The sequence below is a fragment of the Lutjanus erythropterus genome, chromosome 4 (genome assembly GCF_056507025.1).
Source record: "Lutjanus erythropterus isolate fLutEry1 chromosome 4, fLutEry1.hap2, whole genome shotgun sequence".
In the NCBI taxonomy this organism is placed as follows: Eukaryota; Metazoa; Chordata; class Actinopteri; order Lutjaniformes; family Lutjanidae; genus Lutjanus; species Lutjanus erythropterus.
This window is the reverse complement of record NC_139320.1, coordinates 15,798,912-15,824,565: the sequence shown is the minus strand read 5'-3', so window position 1 is coordinate 15,824,565 and position 25,654 is coordinate 15,798,912. Positions and strand designations below refer to the sequence as shown.

Below are 25,654 nucleotides of genomic sequence, written 5' to 3'. Positions count from 1 at the left end.
ATTATAGTAATTAAATTCTAATAAACTATTCTATTTTATTGTGTGTAGGTGGATGTGTATGACGAGGGGTCGTACACCTGCTCCATACAGACTCCAAAGAAGTGGCCCAAGACCTCACAGGTCTACCTCATTGTACAAGGTAAGTGACAGCCACATTAATACTAGCAGCAAAAGTAAATCAATAACATGCTACCTTTTCATGCCAGCTGGAAAGATATAAACTGCGAAACTGGGTCAATAAAACACATTATATGCTAAACAGAAGCTTGCTGCCACTCATCGGCCATGAATATCCTTAATTATATATTTATACATTTTATATAATATTTCAAATGTCTCAACACTCTGAGACATCATTGTCCAACAGCACACAAGCAGCAGACATCAGTGTCACTACCACTCTATTATTAAATGGAGAAATGTGTCCCTCTAAGGTGTCTGCAAGAAAAATATATGAATATTTATTGTCAGGAAAAAAAAGCTATATGTCACCAACGCCCGCCTACAGCGGCAAAATTTCTTGTTCCAGTTCAAATGAATCTTAAGTGTACTTGAAAAGCCCTCAGCAGTAGTTTTCCATTTCAAAGGATAGGAAGTTATTTCTCCTGAATGGAGACAGCACGAAGGTTGAGAGCAAGAGATAATCATAGGGAGAGTGAGAAAAAGAAGGTGCTGCAGGATTTGATACAAGCCCCAGAGGGTGGAAATTATGTTTTTTGTTTTTTTTTTGAAAAGTTTTTTTTTTTTCAAAAATGTTTTCTAAAAGTTACCTCTTAGGTTTCAAGGTTTTAGCTCCTGAGATGAAAGAGAAAGCAATGCTACAACATTATGAAATTGTTGTTTCTGATAGGGCTGGAAAAAAGGTGTACACATAAATGCAAGGTCAGCCTTTTTTTTTTTTTTTTTGTAATTGTGCATATTGATCCCTGTGAAATGACATCTGTTGATCCAAGATAACTTGGACTACATTTTTTAAAAGGCATTATCAGAATTCAGTCTTTATCTTACCTCAATGTATCTTACTATAATTATGCAGATGACACACAATTTTATACAAAGGTTTTATCAAGTAGCCAGATGTGGCAAAAGTACACCAGTTGTTTACTCAAGTGGAAGTACAGAGACTTGTCAAAAAGTTCAGGCTCTGAAATGTACTCAAAGTGTAAAAGTAAAAACCCGCTCTCTGAAAGACATTTCTACTGGCTGTTTCGGTGCTAAGATAGTTGATTCTCCCTATCTGTCTGTTTCATCTTGTTGTCTTTTACATCATCTTGGTATGTTTGTTGTGTGTGATATGAACTGATGGATACGCCAAGAAATCGTTCTTTCTGTGTGTTATAGTCCCTTGATGTTGGGCAGGTGAATGCATTAAATCGCAATGTTTAGAAAATGTAAGGAGCAGAGAGTATAGATATTTGTGTTCAAATGTAGGGAATTAAAAGAAAAATACTCAAGAAATGTACAGACACCTGAACAATCTACTTAAGTTCACCAATAAAGTATTTGTACTTAGTTACTTTTGCACCTCTGCAAGTAACTATGGTGCATCAAACACAGCACAAGATTCTGCACACAAGTATTCTCTATGGGCCCCTCCCCGCCCCACAGCTAATCATTTAAGTATCTTTATGGGCCCTACTAACAGTCCCATTTTCCTCCACCCCTGATTAAACAAATCAGTGATTGGATGTGTCAGATCCTTCAAGTTAAACAAAGATAAAACTGAAATAATTGGTTTTAGTGCCAAAGAAAAATGCACTGACTGCTGAGCTTGAATCCGTAATGCTAAATCTCCGTGCTGCTAAGGAAACAAATTTAAATTTTACACCCACATTAACACAATAGGAATATCAGCCCGCTGATACCTTAGTATAGCAAGAATTAAAGAAGACCAAGAAAGAGAAACAAATCACTAACAGTTCACACATCTCCACATGCTTTCATGTGTTACTAATTATTGATTTTACCTGATTAAAATTTTAAATAATTTTTTTTAAGTAGTGAATGTTTTAACATCAAGAAGCGACTTTCAGTTTTCATGCACCACATTAGATCAAACTGAAAAACAGTTTGCCCCAACTCTATATTGTTTAACATCAAAGCATAAAACATTTCTGTTCAACTGCTTTTTATTGAATTGAATATATTTTTTATTCTTGTGTTTATACGTTTTCTTCTCTCCTTGGGTGTCTTTGCCATTTTATATCATGAGTAAAGCACTTTCTGTCACTGTCTTGTTTTTGAAAAGTGATAAACACATACATACAATGTAGAATACAATGTAGAATGATTTAAACCTCTTAAATGAATAGTATAAAATTTAATTCATGGGCTTCAGAGGTGCTGGTAGGTGGATTTTGTTACCTACAGTCTTCTAGTCTTTATGCTAATCTAGGCTATGTGCTTGTTGTTCTGTAAATCTTTTTTACTTGGTTGAACTTACTCTCTTGGTTGAATGTACTTTCCCCTGATGCCTTAAAATGTGAGTTCACTCAGCATGAGTTGAAAACTTGGTTCAAGGTCATCTTATGAGTTTTGAAAATGTAAAACCAATTGCGTAAGTTAAGTAGAGAAAACATTCAAGTTCAACAAGCTCAAGATATTAAATTAAATCAGTTCCTTTACAGGGGTGGAGAATGAATTCCATACTAACTATAATGATGGTAAAACACTGTTTTCATATAAAAAGAATCAACCACCACAGTTTATCGCAATATGTATTTAAGACACACAGCATGTTTCCATTATATATGTTTTCTTCAAACTACAAAACACAGAGGTCTGAAGAGAGTTTTAACTTGATTCCACCAAATTCTTGGATGATGTTTTGCGGTGTGGCTTGATATCTATATGTGTATAACATTGCATTACTGAATATTCTTTAACCTGTCACAAATTTGTTTCACTGCCGTTTCACCGTCAAATAAATAGAAAAGTGGTCAACAAATAATCCTGGCAAAAGCATTAAAACCCATAATACTGATTTTCTGACTTCTTCATATTGCAGCAACAGCAGGCTTGTGACTGTTTCAACTGTCAGAATATGTGGCCCTTTAAGTTCTTCTTTTAACCACTGAAATGTTTCTGAATTGCTAGTAACCTCCCGGGACCATGAAAGAATAAGAACAATAAAAACACTGTTCTGTGCATCAAGGCCAACACAAAAAGAGTTCATTATCCATCAAAATGCCTTTGCCAGCTCTCTGAGGTCTTGTTTTCCAAAGCCACAGTTAGATGACAGAAATTGCTCTTAACCTGTCAAAAATAGGCTTCCTGACAGACACGAGCGCTCAAAATGGGATCTATATAGTTTGTTTGTTTGCATGTGTGTGGGGGTGCATGTCTTTGTGTGCTTTGCTTCGAGCTAGGAATCCTTCAGCTGTCATCTGTCCATTATCCCAAAAAAACATGCTGAAGCATGACATGGGGTGCTGTTTATAGGCAGTGACAAATCAAATGTTGCAGCTCAATACATTTCCCTATACATGACTGTGTAATCAATCAGTTTGTTTTTGTTTTAACTGCCCTTACGATTGACTGTCTGATGTGAATCCTGACCCCAGATAAATACTACAGGCTGTCAGTGGAGGAAATGCATCACAATGTAATTTTAGCACACAATGGCCTACTGGAGAACTTCTCATCCAGCTATGAACTGAAGATATCATCCATTAATAGCATTTTTAAAGGTCAATATGTGAATTGATGCTCCTCTTCTTGGATCCATGGTAGCAAATTGCCTGTCCTTCCTAGAATCCATTGTGTCCGATTATTCAGCGCTTGATCATTGGAATGTCCCGCGTTGACTTCCAGAGTTTCTGTCAGTGGCCTCGTTTATCATGGCTAATGCGACAGTTATAGCCAAACATTGATTCTGGTGCTTTCTTTCCTTGCTATTTTGTCCTCTGCTCTGCCTCTCAAACTCCCATTCAATTTTTTTGCCATTGTTATGCTCATCTGTTGTATTTCCCCACTATGTGGGTGTAATCTTCTCCTTGAGGTTCAGTTCAGCATCTTTCATCTAAATTGCAGCGCTGTGCTGAAGGCGTCGGTTTCTGGCAATTATCGTGAATGTGTTACTGTGAACAAACATTGGGAATTTTTTATTTACTTTTAAACTGTTTTCAAATATTGAGCACATATGTGAGGAAACTACTGAATACTTATTAAATAATAAGCATATATAAGTAAAAGCCTGCTTCATTAACAATCTACCACTTATTTAAAAGAGAAATGTGTAAGATTCAAAAATACTGCAGTTCAAATAGGGAACTAGAGCCATAAACTGTATATTAAATATGTTGAATCCCTAGTTGAGCTGTCGAGCTGTCTCCCCCTGCCCCCTCCTCCCGAAGCTCAAAGCTCAGGCAGGGTGCCTGCTGGAAAACTGAGCAGGAGCATAAGATGAACACAACAGTATATTTTTACAATGACAAGTGACAAGTCCTACACATTAAGTTGATCAGCTGTTTTTAACCGTCAATAGATTGTCAATGTAAAGCTAAGCCCGTCATCCTGAAAACAAAACGTTCCTGCTTTGAAATTACAGACTCTGGAGTTCAGTGACTGCCTTTCTTCCGCCTGCCAGACTCCATTAACTTATTGCTGAATTTAACAATCATGAACATCTACTCCTTCTAAAAGATTATTAATGATTTCTTATGACTCATAGACAGACAGTAACTCATTCGGTGAACATTTCACATTAATTTTAATTCTGCTAAATGCTAAACAAAAACAGTTTTTCCAGCCTGGAATGGTAATTTCAAAGGAGAACATACTGACTGTAGTGTCTAGTCACAGAAGCTAGTGATTCAGTGTAGCACCTTTCCTTAATCTCTGATGACATATAGTAATTTTATGATTTATGATGATTTTGTATATGTATTTCATATTTTTCCTTTAACTTCAACTTTGGTCTGGTTTTATTCAGTCATTTTTCTGCTCTGTATGTAGGTTTAGTCTTTCACTAAGGGGAAGATAAGAAAGTGTCTTTGTGTGTGGCTCTACTATACGATCACATACACAAACCTAAAGCAACTACTGAAAAACCCAATCAACTCTGCACGATAATAATTCACCCTCCCTTCATCTTTTAATGGGTATGAAAATGTTCCAAACATCAAACATTGCCCCTGGTTACAGACCCAAGAGCGGGTTCACATAACCAAAGCTGACAATTTTCTGCTAGCAGGGACAGGGACGTAATTGGAAAACAAATGATCAGACAAAGTAAATTTGCAGTGGGTGAAAAAGTGGTGGACTCACAGGGCTCAGACGAGTGGTAGCAAGCAGCAGGGTCACTGCACATGACAAGAAACCCAATATAATGGCAGACTTTCCACCCCTATCCAATTTGATTCTTATGAAACACAGACATAGAAGCTTAGCCGATGGGCAAGCCCAGGCCACTGTTGTGATGATCTGAAGGTTTGACTTTGATGTTTGCCGAGTCTGTTAGCTGGGCAAGGCATGTTTATGCATGTGGAAATGTAAGTTTCAGTGTGTTTGCACGCATATGTACCATTGTACCATTGTTTGATTTATGGTCACAGCTGTAAATCAGGAAAAAATGTTTTTCTTTTCTAAAGTTTTTCTTTTAATCAGTAAACCTTTCCATTTCAGTTTTACCATAGCCTATGGAGAATAATACACTTTACACACTTTGAACTTGAACCAAATATTACCCTATTAAAATTATATCTGTGCTCCACTGATGGGATTTTTGGAGTTTATATAAAGTTCAGGTTAAATATTTCACCATTTGATCAAGCTGTAAAAAGAACAGTCTATAGATGCTGCGTCTGACAGCAGTTCCAGTGAGGGGGAACAGTCTGTGCTTTCATACTGATATCCACGTTGTTAAATTCTGTCTGTAGCCCATTTAAACTGCTTGGCTGTCATTAATGATACTGTTCTGCTCCTAAAGGACAGCCAGCAGGAGCACATTTCTTCGAATATAATAGAAAAATATTTGACATCCAGTTTTATTTAAAAGTTTAATAGCGTTTTCTTTTATAAGTATTTTTAACTATTATGGTTTCATTTGCAGAAGACTAATGTAACTTGGGGACATCCAGTGATCTGCAGTAGTTATGGATAGAATTTTACTATATTTCACATTTCTGTGTTTAAACATTATTCTATGAGGCCAAAAAACTAATTCTTACTCACATGCATGGGCTAACTAATGTTATAGGGTGTAACCGGCACTATGAACCAACTCAGACCATTACAATGAGAGGGAAGTGAACCAAGATGAGATACAAGCTAGATATTGACACAGGGGTGAGCAAGACCCCTATTACCCCAAAGTTATTAAAATGCTTTGGTCCTAAAATATCTCTACAAGTCTTGACTAGAATGTATTTATGGTCATCAAAGAATGAATTTCATTGACTCTGGTGATCTCCAGACTTTTCCTTTAGCACCACCATTAACCATTTTCTTAGTAAAATCTCTATTATTGCATGGATTGGCATGGCATTTGGCTGAGACATTTACAGGATAAACTCTAATTGCTTTTCGTGCAGTCCTATTATCAGGTCAAAATGCAAAACTGTCCAGTGCTTGAGTTTGTCACCAAATACCTGCAAAACTAATGACATTCCCATTAGCCACAGCTGCACTTTTTACTTAGTCCTAATTAGCAAACATTAGCATGCTAACACAATGAACTAAGATGGTTTATGAACAGGTTAAACAATATATCTGCTGAGCATGAGCATGTTAGCATTGTCATTGTTAGCATTATAGCATGTTAATGATATGTAGCAGGAACCACTGTGTAAGATTTATGGCATATAGCAGTGAACTTGTAGATTGCAAACACCTTGTCTCACCTTCCCCATCCAAGGGTGTAGGAGAAGGTGTAGGTGGTGACCGTGACAAACATGGTGGTGCAACATTGCAGACTCTGTGAAAGAGGATCTGTGCACTTTGTTGATGTAAAAGGCTCATTCTAAGGCAATTAAAACACAACATATACACTTATGAAAACATACAGGTGAATATTATATTCTGTTTTTGCAATATTCTGCCAATAAATAAATGTCTCTCTGCCCTGTAAATCTCACACACTGGACCTACTGTGTACTACTACTGAATACAGACACACAGAGCTGCTAGCATGGTTGTTTTATTTTATTTATCTATTTGTTTGAGAAATTAGGGTGGGAGTGCTTTTTATTCATGAAGAGGTGCAGTAAAATATTAGTAATATTAGGGAGGGCCTCATGACACATAAGCCCAAATATAGCCCCAATCCCCACCCTAGCAATTTTCATACTATACAACCATACCCACAGCAGTGTTTCAGCAAATTCAGCAAATCTCAACATGCTATGCAAATGTGTTTTATAAAATGCAGAGGCTGGGGAGTGATTCATTCATCTCATGAGGTCCACTCATAATACTCATCCCACAGAAGTGGAACTTTTAGTTCATTTAGCCCTTACTGTAACTGACAATCTGCCTGTAGACTGCTGACCCCAATCAAAAATACTACAGCTTGTTGAACTCTGATTTCCACTAGTATATCTAACAGTCAGTATTCATTTGATGTGACTGTTTCAGCAGTTAGGAAAATGTTAGTAAGTGAGTGATTCAGCTTTCAGTGTGTACAGTCTCAAATCAATGGCCTAATCACGAGCCACGAGTCAATCAAAAGTCGTCCTGTTGAATCGTGCATCCCAGGCTGAAGGAGCCATAACTGCTGGATAGATTTTGACATGCACTGTTGCGCCACCCTGCTGCTAGTGAAGATACAAGGAGCGCATGTGTGTGCATGTGTGTCTCCCTCTGTGTGTGTAATAACCTGCCCAGCCAATTAAACAAGAGTGTGTGCTGGTTGTTTGCTGGTTGTTTGCCAGATGCTATGAGTTCTTTGAAGCTTGTCAATACTATTGATTTCTTGCTGGTCTCCAATTGCAATAGGCTGCTTTCTTGGTTGCTTTTCTTTCTCTTTTTTTTTCTACGCTATTTCCTTTTCACTCCAGTGATGACAGTGCTTGATCAGCTGATTCAAATCAGCATTGATCTGACCCTGTCGCTTTTGAATTACAGTCAGCACTTTAATATGCGTTGACCTTTATCAAATGATTTAAGTAGTCTTATTAGTAAAAACTTGTCAAACTATTCTTAAACTTTCAATCACTCTTTATTTTACAGTACACTAATGAAACTTAAGCTGTACTTTGTATGAAATGAGACAAAAACTAAAAATAATATATTCTTTATTAAATAGTATTTATACCCTAATTAGATACTATACACCTAACTGTACTTATCAAACATATTATTCCTAGCTTTTGTTTAATTTGATACAAAATACAGCTTGTTGTGTCTCATTAGAGTACGATAAAATAAAGTGCAACCAAACGTTCTTCTAACCCTGCTTTAGTTTTACAATGCAGCGCAGCACCACAGATATCACAACAAGCTATATTCACTGGACTGTATATTCTTGCTTATTTTTTAAGTACATCATCATAAATCTTATTTTTGTTGGGTTTATGACCAGAACCAGTCTGGCTAGGCAATCTGGATTAGCTCTTAAATCTGCAAGTTATCACCCAAACCTTCCTTGCGAGCAGCTTTCCCTCCAAGACAGATGGCATTATCCATTCATAAATGTCACAGAAACAGAGTGACTATAAAGTAGCAGACAAAGTGAATCGTCCCGTAAGCAGCTGTTCCCTGGCTTCCGCGACCCCATTTCAATATGTTGTGTCCACTGAGAAGTGACACATGTTAATATATTGCAGACACTTGCTCTGTAGCATGGAGAATAAAGAGAATTCATGCAACAGCTGGATGTTGTGTGTGTTGTTTCGGCCACGGCACAAAATCAGACAGATACAATTATAGCATTGTGCAGTGTTCTTGCTGAAAAGAAAGAACGCACAGATTTTTTTCTTCTTCTTCTTCTAACCACATTCCCCTCGAGCATGTTGGTTGCCTTAACCTTTATTTTGTATCTACAAAGTGCTCTTATGCTTGTTTTTCACCATAGGAGCCATAACCTTATTATTGACAACCTGTATCCCTACTTGGCATCTCTGAATTTTAGACTAAAAGACTGGAAACATCAACTGCTTTCTCTTCCACACTTATCCATCTTTTCTTCCTTTCATTTCCTCTATCCTTGTATTACAATGCTGTGGTATTTAAAGAGCTAATCCGCTGAACTCTCTAAAGGCAGCCGTGTCACTCTAAAGAGCACCCAAGCAGGAGGAGGCAGGTGTGCGTGCACCCACAGTGTGTGTGTGTGTGTGTGTGTGTGTGTGTGTGTGTGGGTGTGTGTGTGTGTGTGTGTTTGCACATACCTTCTACTCAACAGTCTGGCCAAGGAGAAGGACTGACCTTTTAACAATTATCATGGGACAATCAGAACCTTTCAGTGGTGCCTGTGAAGCCTCTCCACCTCTTCCCATCTCTGCGACTCCTTCCTTTTTTCTTCTGCCCCTGTGCCCCCTCACACTTCTGCATCTTGGACCACCCTTTATCTGTGCTGTTGCTGAGCTGTTTTGTTACTCCCTCTCACACTAACCATGGGGTTATATGGACAGAAGGGGAGACAGAGAGACTGGGAAATGCACAGGAATTGAAAGAGATGTGGAGAGAATACTGGATTAGGTACGGCTATCATTAATTCTAGATATCAGACTGTCTGGCTCTACTGCTACAGCACCATGATCACACCCACATACACATTATTGCTTGTATTGCCGCCAGCCGTGGAGCTCAAACTACATTCTTTTTGCTGAGTGATCCTTCCTTACCTGTCTGAAAAAAGCATGATAAGAGAAATCAATGAAGTCTCCATTCAAAGGAAAAGAACAGACAAACACATCAACAACATTTCTTCTTCACCAAACTCCATCCAGCAGTTCTAAGCAGCCTCTCATTGAGGCTCAAGGCAAAGCTATTGCTTGTTAAGGGCTTTCCAGCGGCCAGAGAGCATGTGGAGAATGGCCCTCAAAGCCCTGAATACAATTTAGTTTGTCATATATCCAAGTGTTCACTACATATACCAGCCTTGGTGCCACATACACTGCAATTTGCAATATGTCAACACTAAGACAGTGATGTGCTTTGTATCAAAAAATTATGGAAATTCATTTGAATCAGATGGATTGTGAAATCCATATTTTGTTCGCTGCTAAGACAATGCATTTCAGACACTATTACAAATGGTAAAATCTCATAGCATGGCAATCTTTAAAGGACCTGGATGCCTCTAAGTAGAAGTACGACTGTCATCTCAGTTTTATTTTGATTTATATAGCACTAAATCATAAGAGAAGTTACCTTGGTACTTTCATTTACAGCAAGTCTAAACCGTACTATTTAAAATATTGTTTACAACATTCCCACCACGATTAAGCACTTAGTGTCCTTGGCAGTTAAAATCTGCCTTTTACCAGGTAGAAACCTCTAATAAAAAGAGTGAAAAAAAAACCAAAAAACTGGTGATTGGACAACGTATCTAGCTACAGCAATGTATTGGAAGGAATGCTTGGAAAGATTGTTTTTGAAATTATTTTCAACAAATATCAAATCTTGGTCTTGGTTCACAATCTTGGTTCACAACACAGCGTAGCAATAGATTCCTCAGTATGTGCTATTTTGATCAAGATAACTGCATTTTCAGGTGAGCTTCTTACTCCTATGTTGCACTGTATCGCCACTTGCTATTACTTTTGTTGCCCAAAACATAGTGTTAGGTGACAAAAGTATTCATCTAGCATGCCCGCTGGCCACCCAGAGGAGGAGAGTAGAAATCCAAAGTGAAGTCGCTTGTTGTTCCTCCTTACATCCAGTGACATCACCAGATGCAGGAAGAACAACAGTTTTTGCAGCAGCAGAACTCAGCTTACTCTGTCAGTACAGCACACACTGAGGAATTTATTGCTTCAGTTAAATACATTTAACATCAACACTGACTGGACATGCACATGGAAAGTGCCTAATTTTCCCTTTAAGTTGATAAATGCTCCACTATATACACCAGCTAGTAACTAACTCAATATTCCGTGTAGTGCTGAGTAGTTTTTTTTAGAACTTTTTCACTGAAAACAGCCACTTGCTGTGGCCTAAAAAACCTCTATGGGAGCAGTGAGACTGGAAGTAAACAGAGTTGCAGGCTGTAAAAACCAAAACAATGAAGTGAAAGACACCGAAACTCCCAGAGTCAGGTTATAATTCTTTGTGGGTTTGTCACCATGAGCAACCCCTTTCACATTACACATAGTCATTTGATCCATTGTTAATATAAAAAATATCGATTAGTGTGGTTTTAAAAGCATTACCGCACAGCTGATTTACTTATCTTTGAAACACTCACAGTGTCTTATTTTTAGCCTGTAAACATTCAGGATATTAAGAGGAAATCGAAGTCCAGGGTCCGAGCACTTGAAAAGCCTCACAGTAAACCCTGCAGAGGCACCGGCTTGTGTGAAGGCCGGCAGTAAGCCCTGCCATGCTTCATTATGCCTGCCGTGAGCATGACGGCAGACCAGCGACTAGACACATATCCATATACACCAGCCCTCCAGGGACAAGATTACATGTAGTCGTCACATTGCCTATTATTCCATGTAGCTACCCAGCTGGATGAAATAAGGGAAAGACAGGCAGAGAGGGAGAGATACTGGGAGAAAGCAGCCACACACATTTTCCATTGCCTTTGAACCTTCATAATGAAACTGACTCCTTGAAGTTTTAATGAAAGCAACAATTTACCATTCCCTTTTTCTTCCTGGGCTGCTGAGCTTATGTTGCTTAGACTGAATCTCTAAAAAATGAAAAAAATAAAACTGCAGCCTCCTTTAATCTTCTTTATGCTGGCTGCAAGAGGCGCTCTCATGCATTTAAATGGGGCCATCCCATGGACACACATGGCAGCAGGGGTATTGACAGGGGCAGCAGGTGAACCATTGGGGGCTATATTTCACAGACTAACCAGGTGAGCCAGCGGCCAGCGGCTCTGGACAGCATCTGCCCGGTCTCTGATATAGAGGACCACTATTTCTTTCCCCATTGCCTCTGCTCCCATTACTTGCACAGAACCTGCCAGTATCCTTTCCCTCCATCTTTCTCCCTCCTCTATGTGACCTGGGCCTGTCAAAGAGATGGACAGCCCTTTGGCACAGTGCTCCTCGCACTTGTGAATGTCTCTGGAAGTGGGATTGAGTGGCAGCGGTTAAACCTGACCTAACCCGCTTTGTCTGAGGGGAAAAGATGAGGTTAGGTGTGTGTTAGAGGTTGTGTCAGTGTGTGTGGTCACAACCTGAAGCACTGAGTGTATGGCCTTGTATAGGTAAATATATGGTCTTGTGACTGCCTTTTTAAGAATGTCAACCTTCTGTGTTGCAACCGTGTCCTTTTTAACATTTCACCCCGCTGTGGCTTAATAGGATGCTGTCACATTACTCAGGGTCACCTGCTGAGTGGGTGTGTTGTGCTGTGATTGTGTGTTAACCTTCTGCCACTCAGCCCCGCTGATGTTCAGGTCAATCCCACTGCTAGGCCTTGATCCTACTTTTATCACCATGGGCTGGATAAGAACAGAGGTAAACATGTAGGGGTGCAACTCAGACATGACAACAATACTAGATAGAGCATGCTAAATATTAGCAAAAATTGCTTATTTTTAATTGGGGAGACCTTCAGGTGGATGTTGTGGTCTGCTAATGACTTACACCTATTAGGCCCATGAAGGGGAGAAAACAGCATGAGGAAGAACTGTTTTTTTTTGTTTTGTGTGCACTTGATTTGTGTCAGTGGCACAAGCCTGAACCTCAGACACATGCTGAGAGATATCTGATTTCAGAGGCTTCCTGATGGTTTGGCCGTACCAAGCTCAGCACTGCTCGGGCCCATGTGGATTCAAACCACTTCCCTACCTTTCCTCTGCTTCTCTCTACTGTCAGCAATCAAAAAAATGAAATTCAGACCTTCTTACACAAGTATGCATTGTATTATTATTATTCACAATAGCACAAAAGCTTGAAAGATGGCAATGTCAGTTTGTTGGTCTGTCAGTCCATCAGTCTGGTCCAGACTGAAATATCAAAACAACTAATGAATTGATGAATAGCCTTAAATCTGTGTGCAGAAAATCATCTCCCCAACAGGATGAAGCACACTGACTTGGTGGTGACATGACATGAAATACATGCATTATATTTCAATCTTCTGCAGTCCATTTCAGTACTTTCTCTAGGAGCTTTATGAAGGCAACTGAATTTGCTTGAGGTTTTTGAAGAAGATTCATCTTTCATCTGAAAGGCTTCTTCAGTTCTTCTTTCTCAGAACTGAAGAGGTCTTTTGGCTTCAGGAGCCACAAGTAAATCCAGTTGCCTTTGTACTTTGACTTTAAATAGCCTTCATTCAATACTGTACTCTGCTTTTGAGTCAAACTGTGGCCACCAAACATGCATCTGACAGGTTAAGAATAACAAGTTATAAAAACCTACTGGTTGCATGGCAACTATAGTGGCGCCATTATGTGTCAGAATTTACGTTCTGTCAACAATGCTGGTGCTGTTGGTGAATTTTAGCGATTTCAGTGGAAAACTTGCATAATGTGGAAATAATGGATCAACCGTTACTTAGAGATAAGAGGTAAAGTGATCTACCTTATCTGCAAACCAGTGAATTTGGTGCTCAAGGAATTTAATTTTAAATGCCATCATAAGACCAAACAGAAATCCTACGCCAACAATTTTCCTGTGCAGCCCTCAACCATATGCTGACTCCCAAAACTGGCACTCACCCACTAAAGTTTCAGAACCCCTGCTCTAGCACCACCATGATGCTGACATTTGTGGTTTCCACAGTTATTGGATGGAATACCATTAAATTTTGTTTCCAACTCAGGATAAATTCTAATACCTTTGGTGATCCATTAACCTTTAATTTTTCACCATCATTAGGTCAGAAATTGCATTTGCCAGTATTATGGTTTATGACCACATAGGCTACCTGCAAAACTGATGACATTCCCTTCAGACATTTGTACTTTGTGTTTGGTGCTTATTAACAAATGTTACTATACTAACATGCTGACCTAAGATGGTAAACCGGATCCATGAGTATCAGCATGTTAGCATTGTCATTGTGAGCATGTTAGCATTTAGCTCAAAGTGCAGTAAATACTGTGCCTTCGTACAGCCTCACAGAGCCACTGGCATGGCTGTAAACTTATGTTTAATGCCCAGTTTGAATGGAGAAACTATGCAGTAGAGGATTTTATTTTTTTATGTCAGGAGTGTTTTAGAGAGACTCAGAAGTCATTGGTTGACATCTGCCATGTGCTTTGCATGGATTATGTACTTGTGCACATCCTCAGTGTTTTCTAGTGAGTGTACTTGGCTGCTCCTTCTCCCAGTGCCCACTGCCCCACCAGATGTCTGGCATGTTATTTAGTTGGACCATATGGTAGCTAGCGCTGATACAGTGCTTTACATACCAAGTTTTCTGTGTGGCAGGAGAGTGCTAAACACTTCTGGTGTTGGAGCATATGTCTTGTTGGATGTCTTTTTGATGGAGAGCTGCTTTTCAAAATCCTGGAGTTGGGACAATTTTAGGGGATTAAAAACTGATGCTGACCGCTTACAATAAGTGGTTAGTTGTTGAATTGTGTGAAAAGTGATGCAAAGCTTTAGGTATATATCCACTACAAGGTACAATTTGACTTGACCTGACCCTACTCACTTTTGGCACAATGCTATTCCAACAGCTTGGACACAACACACACACACCGGTGATTTGGTCTTGAGAAGCTGCAGCCTATATCCACTGACAAACTGTAACCTACACTGTACATTTACTGCCAGATTGACAACTTCCCTGCCCACCTCCGCCGCATTCACTGTCACTTGCTGTCCGTCATTGCACACTCAAGGGGCTATGCTTGTCTTAAAACAGTGGATGTGAAGGGTAGGTGTTCTTTATTCGTCTGTACTGTATCAACAGAACACAGCATGGTTTTGTTTTGTGGGCTTCCATTTTTGAATGTTATTTGTGGTGCCTTAGCTGTTTACAAATACTGATTTGTGCAGACTGACATGTGTTATACAATCAGTCAGAGGCCTGCAGTGTTTTCACATTACCTTTAATACCAGCTGAGCTTGCTTGGTACCTCTATGTAGGTGATACCAACAAGCCAGTTGAGTCAAGTTGATTTGAGCTGTACCATGCAGGGGAAATGGGGCTTTTCTCAGTAAAGTTTGTGATAAGCACACGAACTTTTACCACAAGCCAAGAGAAGCAGAAAACAGGTCAGCTTTAATCCCACCTCCCGTTACCTGATGCTATTTACAAGGTTCATTATAAGAACAAAGTCAGCTCAATTAATGTGAATTATTCATGTTAAAAGACCCTCTGCTCCAGGGGGTCTTTCAAGTGGACAAACTCCTAAACCAAACTCTGTTCTAAAAGCAGGTGTTTTAGGTTAAGGCCATATGTCTTAACAGTAAAAACATTACTTTAATTTATTGGGGGGACAACTTCATGGTTTTTAAAAGTTGGGATGGACACATCCCCTCCATCATCCCCAGGATCTGGATTTACTTTTTAAAGAGACATACATTTTTATTTTGATATTGCTTTGTTTATACTTATTTCACGCTCAGGTTAAAGTTTTTCTACCAGAAGCACACACATGCACTGTAATCAAAACAGAGGCCCTCAGAGAAACTAAAAATACATCTCACTAATGAGAAAAAATTGCTCATCACTTATGGAGGGAAAATATTTATGACTCTTCATTACAATATGCTGCTCTCTAATGCATAGGCGTCTCACAGCTTCAGCAGCTGAGAGTTGTCGAGTATGTGCCTCTTCCCGGCACTTTGATGGCACAGCTACAGATTTGATGGGAAATATTTTTCCCTGGGAGGGTCTTTGAGAGTTGGCACTGGTCGGCTGCTGCAGTGGCCACTGTGGTAAATAACATATGGGCTTGTTATCACTCCTCAGAGCGAGAAACACTCACCAGCCACTTGCTCATTAGACAGCAGCTCAAGGCAAAGCACAGAAACAGAGCGAAGGAAAGAAAAAGTGAGGGAAGGAGACAGAAAAAGAGTGACAGTGATGAGGCAAGAGTTGAGGAGCCAGAATGGCAGAAAACAAAAATACCAGAAGAAATGCAAGGTATGATGGGAGGCAGAAAGACCAAGAGACATAGGGAGACTGGGGCTGTGTGTCTGTAACCCAAGTGCACAAAATGAATATTTGCATCTAAGTGTTCACATTTTTATGAAAGACAAAAAGAGTAGATAAAAGAGGAAGTTGAAAGGTAGTGAGAGTGACACCCACAGCGACACAGGAGAGAAAGTGTGATGGTGAACATACCTCTCCCACCAGCTGGTATAGCAGCAGCAGCAGCTGTGAGCCCTGTCCTATGCTGCATGTGTGTGTGTGTGTGTATGTGTGAGGAGCACTGTGCGGTGGTCTCCAGCTGAGTGTGTCAGGTGCACCGCACTCTACCAGCTGTTCACGGCTCTTCACACAGTGAGAACCAACAAGCTAGTTGAGAGTCTAGAGATCTGGAACCCAATCAACACTAACACAATGGAAGCACTGCATTTTTACATTCCTAAGCCAGTGACACTCTGAGACTTATGCAAACTCTGTCTTATATAGATTTACCACAATCAATTTTACTAATTATTTTTTTAATCTAATATGTCTTCTCAGTTGTTTTAAGCTGCTCAGATTTCATACTTGAATAGAGGGATGCAGATAGTGATTATTTTCATTATTTGTTAACTTCATGGTTATTTTATCTACCAGTTGATTGGTTATAAGGGTAAGGGTTACTTATCCACAAGGTAGGCAATATTTTTAGGCTTAGGTTTTTAGGTGATATATGATATAAACAGTAATATACACATTTTCTCAACAATTACATACTGTAAATTCAGAAATAATGCAAATACGATTATTTTATAAAAGAAGATGTATTGCTGTAAATAAAACTATCGACAGTATATATAGTAGTTCAAATTAGCACAATTTTAAACATCTACATCAGTGAAATGCAATATTTACATTAATGCAACATACACATCTGAAAAATTCAATTAATGATACCTCTTTTTTTCTAACTCGTGCACTTGAGAAATCACAACCGTAGCCATACTTTTCTCTGTCGTACTTCATAAAACAGTAGGAGTGCAGACCTGATCCGATCAATTCTGATTAAACTCTTTTTGCTGTGGTCTGTACCCTTTTACCATGCTGGGGTGGTATTTACCAACAAGCACTTTGCCCTTGGCGTTTGGCTTTACTGAGAAAGGAAAATAAGCAGCTTCTGAAACTATCTGTGACAACTTGGGTTAGGCTTGTGCTGTGTCGTGAATGTACTGTAGTATAGTGCACACACAGGCACTAAACCATTAAAGTGCCTACTGCAATGTGTGGATCAGGAGTAAGGAGTGCTGTAAGCTGATTATTGCAGTATCACATCACAAAGAGCCGCAGGTACATCCATAAAATGGACTGTTGGATTCTCATCCATTTAAGTCCTATTTAGCTCATTGAGAGAATACTGGAGGCTGACCGGTGACTGTCATCTGGATTAGCAGGTCTGCTGGAAGACTAATGTGACATATTTGGAAGCTAAAACTAATGTTGCACTTGAATACCACGTGTAAATCACCTTAAATCCATGAATTTGTATATTTTAAACAGAATAGTAAAGCTAAGGAGAGAGGGGTGATTTTATGTAATGAGTTGGGTGGAGAGTGAGAGTCCAGTGTGTAAGATTTATGGGGATTTATTGTCAGAACATGGCAGAAATGTAATATAATATTAATTAATATATTTCCATTAGTGTATAATCACCTGAAAACAGGAATTGTTCTGTTTTCCTTGAAGCGACAGTTCACCCCAAAACCAAAAATATGCGTTTCTACCCTGGCCTGCAGTACCGTTTATCCATCTAGATTTTTTTGGTGTGAGTTTCTGAGTTTTGGAGATATCAGTTGCAGAGATAGAGATTTATCTGGTGCTTTGAGCAGCCCATGACTTGGGCCATTTAGTCCCATTATATTGAAGAGAGGCCAGACATCTCTATGGCTGATATCTCCAAAACTCACACCAAAAAAAGTCTTGATGAATAAACAGCACTACTGACCAGGGAAAAATATGAATATTTGAATATCTGTTGAATTGTCCCTTTAAGGTGAACCTTTCAGAGGGCATGGGTCGTCTTCGACAGACACTTTCATGTTGCACCACAGTGTTTCTACAGTAGCCCAGAACAGACCAATCAAACACCGGCACTAGACACAGCCTTTTACCTTTTGTGAGTTCACGGCCACCATGGGTCCTCATACATGCTACCTGGAAGGGGAGGTTAAGGCGCGGTGTTTCCAATCTGCAAGCTCACCCCTAGATGCTACTAAATCATACACGCTGCTTCTTTAAGATATGCTGCTTTCCGAGATGTATTTGTATTAGGATTTTGAAAGAGAAATTGGAATCTGAACGATACAGGCATTTACCATGCGAGGACAGTCAAATGAAGATTCAGACATTTATTAGGACATATGCAAATAGTCTGCTTGGAACACCCAAAAAAGTATAATTTCCACATCAAAATTCTTGATATGCCTATTTCAGAACCTATATGGGGACAAACTTTGTTCATTTCTACAGTTTTCCTGTAGGATGCAAGATGTCTCCTCAACTACTTCACTGTAAAGTCCATTCTAAGTCTATTTGCACTGATGGCTTCAAGATTCAACATCACACTTGCATAAGCTGCAAATTGGACCAAGATTGACTTCCAAACTGGATGTGATGTCACAAATCATAATCTCAGGCCTGCTCTTTCAAATCTGATTTTCAGTGAGCACAGAGAAACGTTTTACTTTCAGCAGATGAATTTAAAAAACATCCTTCGAGTGTCAATCTCAGCACATACATCATTCTGCGCAGCGAAGCTCAAATATTCAACTGTGGGCGCAAGAAGAAAAACAGTGGAGAGGGACTTTAAAAGAGCTGTTCAAATATTAATTGGACTGGAAAATCGTGAGACATATTTAAAGCAAAGTAATTATTAATTTAAATGTTTATTTTTCATATTTGTTGAAAATGTGAGCTTGCCTGTAGGAGAAATTTACATTTGTGAATGTTCAATCAAGATGATGTACTCTGACTGAATGACTAGCAAATAAATTAAGTTATTTAATGGGAAGTGTACTAACTAAACCCTTAATTTGACCTGTAACAGCCTATGAGTACACTACGGGGAAAGTATTGGGCCTTTAAAGAGAGGCATTTCCATCATATTTTATATAACTCTGACAGATTTTTTTTTTTTTTTCGTTTGTGGTGTAAATTTATTGCTTGTCATGGAAACCATCAACTAAATTGCATGAACTTTTTTGTCCCTATATATACAGATCATATGATTATTTGTCAGATGAATTGTGCATATCAATCCCATTTCTCCTTTGTCAGTAGCAAGAGACTGGTGAGAGTCCATCAGTTGAGCTGCAGAGTGAAATAAAGAACCCTTGGACCCAATCTCAGGTTAAAAGATGATGGCAGGCAACCAAGTAGTTTTGAGGCCACCAGTCTAGGCAGGGATCTGAATTGTTAATGGTCTCACACACACACACACACACACACACACACACTTGAAGACCCATGTACCCACATATACTCACTTACATTCTCCCAATTGTGTGGTGCGCTTTAATATTGTGTTTCGTAGCAAATGGGGGCAAATCAGGTAATATTGATCGGTTAGGGCTGATTGCTGGTTTGACTTCCACAGAGCATCCTTGAGGGCCTTTAAGGAGCAGGGGAATTACACTGAAAGGCCATCTGAATGCCACGATAAGTCAAGCTGTAATTTGATAGACCCCTTCTAATGCCTGAGTGAACAATGAGAAAGTATGATGTTGCTTCGAACTATGGTGTCACTTTGAATTTGCATAAATCAATAAGGCACTGGCGAGGTTTCCAAGTGTGTTATAATAAAGAAATTCTTTACTTCTGTTTATATACACAGACACCTATAAACTGCTCCAGCAATTGTTTAATGAAAAAGATGCAAAAAAAAAAATCAGCTGTAATTTGTTCACCACAGCTCATTTAGATTTAAAACTTGGACTATAATTACTCAGTTTTAAGCTTTATCATTCAAATCTGACTCAGTTCACATCCTCAAGTGATGTTTTTATTGGCATCATAGTTGACTTAAAGACTGGCGTGTAGGATTTAGTGGCATGAGTTTGCAGATTGCAAACACCCCTTGTCACTCTCCCCTTTCAAGTGTGTAAGTTTGAGAATTTACAGTGGCCACGAAACTTGGGCAAAACAAGGCCCTCTACAGAGCCAGTGTTCGGCTGGTACATTCTGGGTTACAGTAGAAACATGGCAGTGCAACATGGAGGCCTCTGTGGAAGAGTCCCAGTGCCCTCTGTAGATTTAAAGAGCGCATTCTAAGATAACAAAAACACAATATTTTTTTTATTTTCAGGTTATTATACACTAATGAAAACATTCTTGCTAATATTATATTCCATTGCTACCATATTCTGCCAATAAATCCCTGCAAATCTTACACACTGGACCTTTAAAAATTGATAGTTACAAGTTTTACTAATAATGAATGCATTCAAAATGTATAAACATTTTTTGTTGTTCTTACAGGAACAGCAATGAGGGAAACATGGAAGAAAAAAATGACTTGCATAATACCACTACCTCCTCTCATGAACTCAGGTTTTGCTGAACCAGCTGCACTGGAAATGGCTTTGGAATAAGATAGAGGAGGTGATGGTGCTTTCACATCAGGAGGAAAATGGGAAGTGGTGGGGCGTAAAAGGCATCTAAACTGAGCTGCATAGCTGTATGGGTTGCAGGAGGGCTTGTGATCTTTAATAACCCCTGTCTGGACAAAGTGGCATAATGAGGAATGGTATTTGGAAGTGGAAGAACAAAGGGCAGGAAGTGGTATTAAACCGTTGAAGAAATTGTACCTGTAGAGGGAAGCCAGCCATTGCAGCCAAGGTTCTATAACCTTGGATTTCGCTTGTCTAGCCATCTTTGTTTTTCTCATTACCATGAGCTCTATGATATCGTAAGCCTCTAAATCATCTGATGGCTTGAATGCAAAATCTGCTTTACCTTTCTGGCAAGCCCCCCACACTTTGTGGATGCCAAGCTCAAACTACAAAGCTATTGCTCCTGAGGAGGCAAAGGATTTACGGAGATACCTCCGTTAGGCCTGGATAAGAATTACAGCTTATATGCAGTATATAAACACAGACATTTTTCAAAAGGACAAGAGCTGCCATTAGTTGGTTTTATGAAAAAAAAACAAAAATATCTGTAGCATTTTCTCTTCTTTGACCCTCCCTGTCTGCCTGTGTAGAGCTTGTTAGCAAAAATCCACCACTACACCTTGCTACCTTCCACCTCTGTTTCCCCTCTTCTAGTGCAAACACCAATTAAATGTTCATGTGATTTACGAGTTGCTGACCTTGCGGGACCCTCATTGGAAAAACAGCTCTCAATGCGGACTGAAAAACCATCTCCTTAATTAATCACCTCAGTGTCCCCAAGTAGAGCGAGGACTACACATCAGGAGTGGATGGAAACATGATGGGTCTCAAATGCAGAAAATCCTCCTTCAGAAAAACACAGAGAAAGCACCTTTTTTTTCCCCCCTCCCTCGCTTCCATCGGTGCCTCCAGCAGGCCATTGCATCTGTCTCATATCCGGTACTTCCTTTGAAAGTTTCACAGACATCTCACAGGGTTTTTAAAGCTGCTGCTGCTGCTGACGGCTACAGTTGTGAGGAGGAGGAGGTGGTGTCTCCTTCTCTGTCATCGCCTCTCTCATCTTACCTTTTTTTTCCTCTCGTCTGTTTTTGCAACAGCTAAAAGGGTGTAGAGGGGAGGAGGGGAAGGGCTGACTGGCACTGCCAGGCCACTTGAGCTTCTTTTCCTACAGCAGTAGCAGCAGCATCATCCCACTTCTCAGACCCATGCATTGTCATTCTTTTCTATTCTGTAACGTCAGGCAGAGAGGAATTAGTGCATGTTTCGCTGCACAAAACACACCCTGAGGTTTCAGATCAAATGAGATCGGTGCTCCTCTATATTTTGCATGCAGTGACATGATAATAGAGGCAAAATGTGTGTTTAAGTGTGTGTGTGGCTCACAATGCAGATGAATCTTGTTGCTACGTCGTAACAATGTCAACATGAATAATTGAAGGGATCAACGACAGATATAAAAAATGAATCACACAGTATGGGGGCCATACTGCCTAAGCTACAGAAAACAAAATGTGTGTTTATGACTGTACTTGTGTGTATGCGCACAGGTATGTGTGTGTGTGCCATTCAGTAGTAAGACTACTACCAATGGCTCAGCCACAAGGCTTAGTGTTAATCTAAAGAGATATTCTTTATCAACACGAGCACATTGCAGACATTTGGAGATGTAGAACAGCGATTACATTTCGTTCCTGCCTCTCCTTTCGTAGCTTCTCTTTCCTTTGGCCTTTTCTTCTCTTTCAGACGTCTTGTAGTAAGTCATATTATGTTTAAGGGCGCAAATTTTTGTGGCAGATTCATCAAAGATTTCCACATAAAAGTCTGTGTCTGCGCATATGTGTGTGGTTCCTCTCTTCCTGTGACCTCAAATGGCCAAATCCAGAGAAAGGATTGATTTTCAGCTCTTGAATAGTCAACATTCCCTGATTGTGTCTCAGTTACTGCAATTCAAAGTTTGACTTGCAAGGTCAAGATACCAAGGTGCAGGTGCAGAAGAAAAAGAAACGCAAAACACCCATCAGCACTGAAGGGATAGTTCAAATTATTTGAAGTGAGGTTGTCTGAGGTTCTCATCGATAGTCGGCACATCATCTATAGTAGATACAGTTGACATGACCCCAGTTTGGAGGAGCGGAGAGGAGCACCAGCACAGAAGCTAAGCAATGTGTTTCTGTGGACACGGTCAACAATAAAACTTATTATAGCCACTTAACACTTAACACACCACCTGAAAACATCAATTTAGAATATTTTTACTGCTTCTCCTTGCTGAGAAGCAACAGATCAAGGCAGTGGTAGAACAGCAACTCCTGTGTTCTGCGAGGTAAAATGACTGATTTTGTGAGTGTAGTAGAGTGGTTTGGAGGGACGGCAGTTCCCTGTCTGAAAAGGCTGTCCGACAGCAAGGTGAAGTGGCAAAAATGTTCTAAGTTAGTGTTGTCTTGATACTGGAATTTCTCATTTCAATACAATACCTTGAGAAACATCAATATTCAATACCATTTTCGACACCAAAAAAACAAAAAAAAAAAGCAAAGGAAATTTTAGATTTTTAAAAATATCAAGGCTACAACACAGCAAAAGATATTGAATTGGAGCAAATTAGACAAGAGACAACAAGTAGACAGCGTGAATCAGAGTGAAAGAGGTAGGACTGTGTGGGTACTGCAGTGTCAATTCACTGGCAGAGAGAAGAGTGCAGTTGGTACCAGAGTATTGATACTACGAGAAATGAGCAGTGAAAGCATTTCAAACATTCACTAGCAATATCTACTGGTGTATAATTATGTTCAAAATATTGGATACACTTAAACAGATTGAAATTATTGATTTTTTTTCCAGTTGGGTCTTTTTTTATGTGTCTAAAATACATTTTGCTGTTCAGCCTGTCAACAGCAAGACATTGCTTCGCCTCTTACACTGTTACTCCTCCTTCTTCTCCAAACTGGGGACGTGCAGACTACCATCTACTATAGGAAACATGGATAAGTACCAACCCTATCAAGAAGTCCAAACTATCCCTTTAAGGCACAGCAGATGCTTGTTTAAGGTGGTATTATTCAATCTCTGAGTTGTAACAGGAGCCGCCCTGGTGGCCACCAGGCTGGTTATATTGTTCTTGTTGAGACCTGTGGAGGGGAGGATTTGGGCTGACCTTGTTTTATAGAAGACAGGTAATTGGCAGTAAAGCTTCCAAGCACTAAAAGCTAAAAGCTAAAGAGCTGCGAGTGCTTTCTCCTGATTATCTTCTAATGGTTTCAAATTAGCTGAGCATAATCGCACGCCTCTTCCACACTCGCTGCCACATCACTCCTCCAAATGTCACATTGAGAGCCAGCAGGGGGTAAATGTAGGAGGGAACAAAATGAGCCCAAGGGGAACAACAGAAAACATGTAAAATGGTATACACAGAACTGATGACAGTATAGATGATTTATTGCTATACAAAACTTTAATGTCTTTGATATAAAATAACTGTAAATGTGCCCTTGCTGTCTTTGTTAAAAATATCTCCAACATGTTCTTTTATTTTGACACTGTTCCTTATTTGCTGGGAATAAAGCCACATGTATTTTGTTGTTTTAACCAATTGTCTGTGATGTGGCGAGATAAGAAAGTGAATTTCACAGTCAAAGCCTAAGATGTCATGTTGTTTATTGTTTTCTGTTTGTATGCTAAGGAGTGGAATAGAGTTTGGTGCAGTAACCCCTGAAATGTAATGAACAGTTTAGCTTGAATATAAGGCAATCTGACAGAGTCCAGGTGGGTGAGGTTGCATCCTGAATTACCTGCTGCCTTCCCAATTCTGCTCAATACGTCTGAGATGGACCAAGCAAGAGAGCTGGCATATTTTTGATGGATCAGAGAATAGACCGCCTGTGATTATAAGAAATGGAGAACAGAGGGGGAGTAATGTAGCATGGGAGATAGAGAAAGAGTACTGGGAAAATGTGTTTTAAGTGTGCTAGAGCTAGAGGGCTCTGGTTTTATGGCAGACCTAAGCAGTGCAATGACAAGTTGGTTATTTCCAGCTCTTAAAATGCACTTTGTCAGTCTGTTTGGTGTATATACGCCCAACAATTTCTTTGTTCTGTTGTGTGATTAATAGTGTTGTGCACTCTGTATCACCAATCAGGGATGATGTCTTTGTTTTTTGTTTTTTTGTTTTTCTTTCAAGTCAAACTGTGTTTTCAAGTATATTCATTATGAGCACACAGCGTTCACAGCATTAATCACCTTCCCCCATGTTGTGTCTCTTAAATTGGACAAGCCTGTTGTGAACGTGTCCAAACAAACATCTTGATTTTAGTGCAGATTCTCAACCTCTCTGTCCACATGTTTTTGTTTTTTTTATGAAATACAAAATTACCCATAACAGTTTGTCCTGCATTTAGGCTGCTGTTGTCCTTTATAAGCACATTGTTTACCATATATCGAAAACTTAGGACATTTTTGTTGTAATTTAACATGTTTTAGCAGGAACAGATGCAGAACAGGTGGGGTTTACAATTTTTCATGGTACAGATTCATGCATGTACTGTATTATTACTAACTGTCTCATACTGACAGCACAAATTTAGAAATTTATTTATGCATGCTTTAATTTTGCAAAACTCTAGATTGCATTTTTTTACACACCAGTGTCAACATTTTAAAAATCTTTCCTTCTGCAATTTCTGACCATGGTAACTGCAGTAGTGGTTAGAGATTGGAGTTATGGTAATGTTGTTAGGGAATAGTTAGGGTTAGGTAACTACAACACTTAATGACACTGTCACCACAGTAAATAAAAATGCAAGTGTTAATCTTAAGTCTATGATGGTTGACTACACCCCCATTTA

General features: G+C 39.4%; 1 protein-coding gene across 1 annotated transcript in view; it reads left to right on the top strand.

The window, feature by feature from the left end:
• The window catches only part of lsamp (limbic system associated membrane protein), a 243,097-nt gene that overhangs the window by 158,959 nt on the left and 58,484 nt on the right, over positions 1 to 25,654 (top strand). The window contains exon 3 of the mRNA XM_084717115.1: positions 49 to 139. Coding sequence (XP_084573241.1) covers positions 49 to 139 — 91 coding nt within the window. The remainder of the gene's footprint in view (positions 1 to 48; positions 140 to 25,654) is intronic.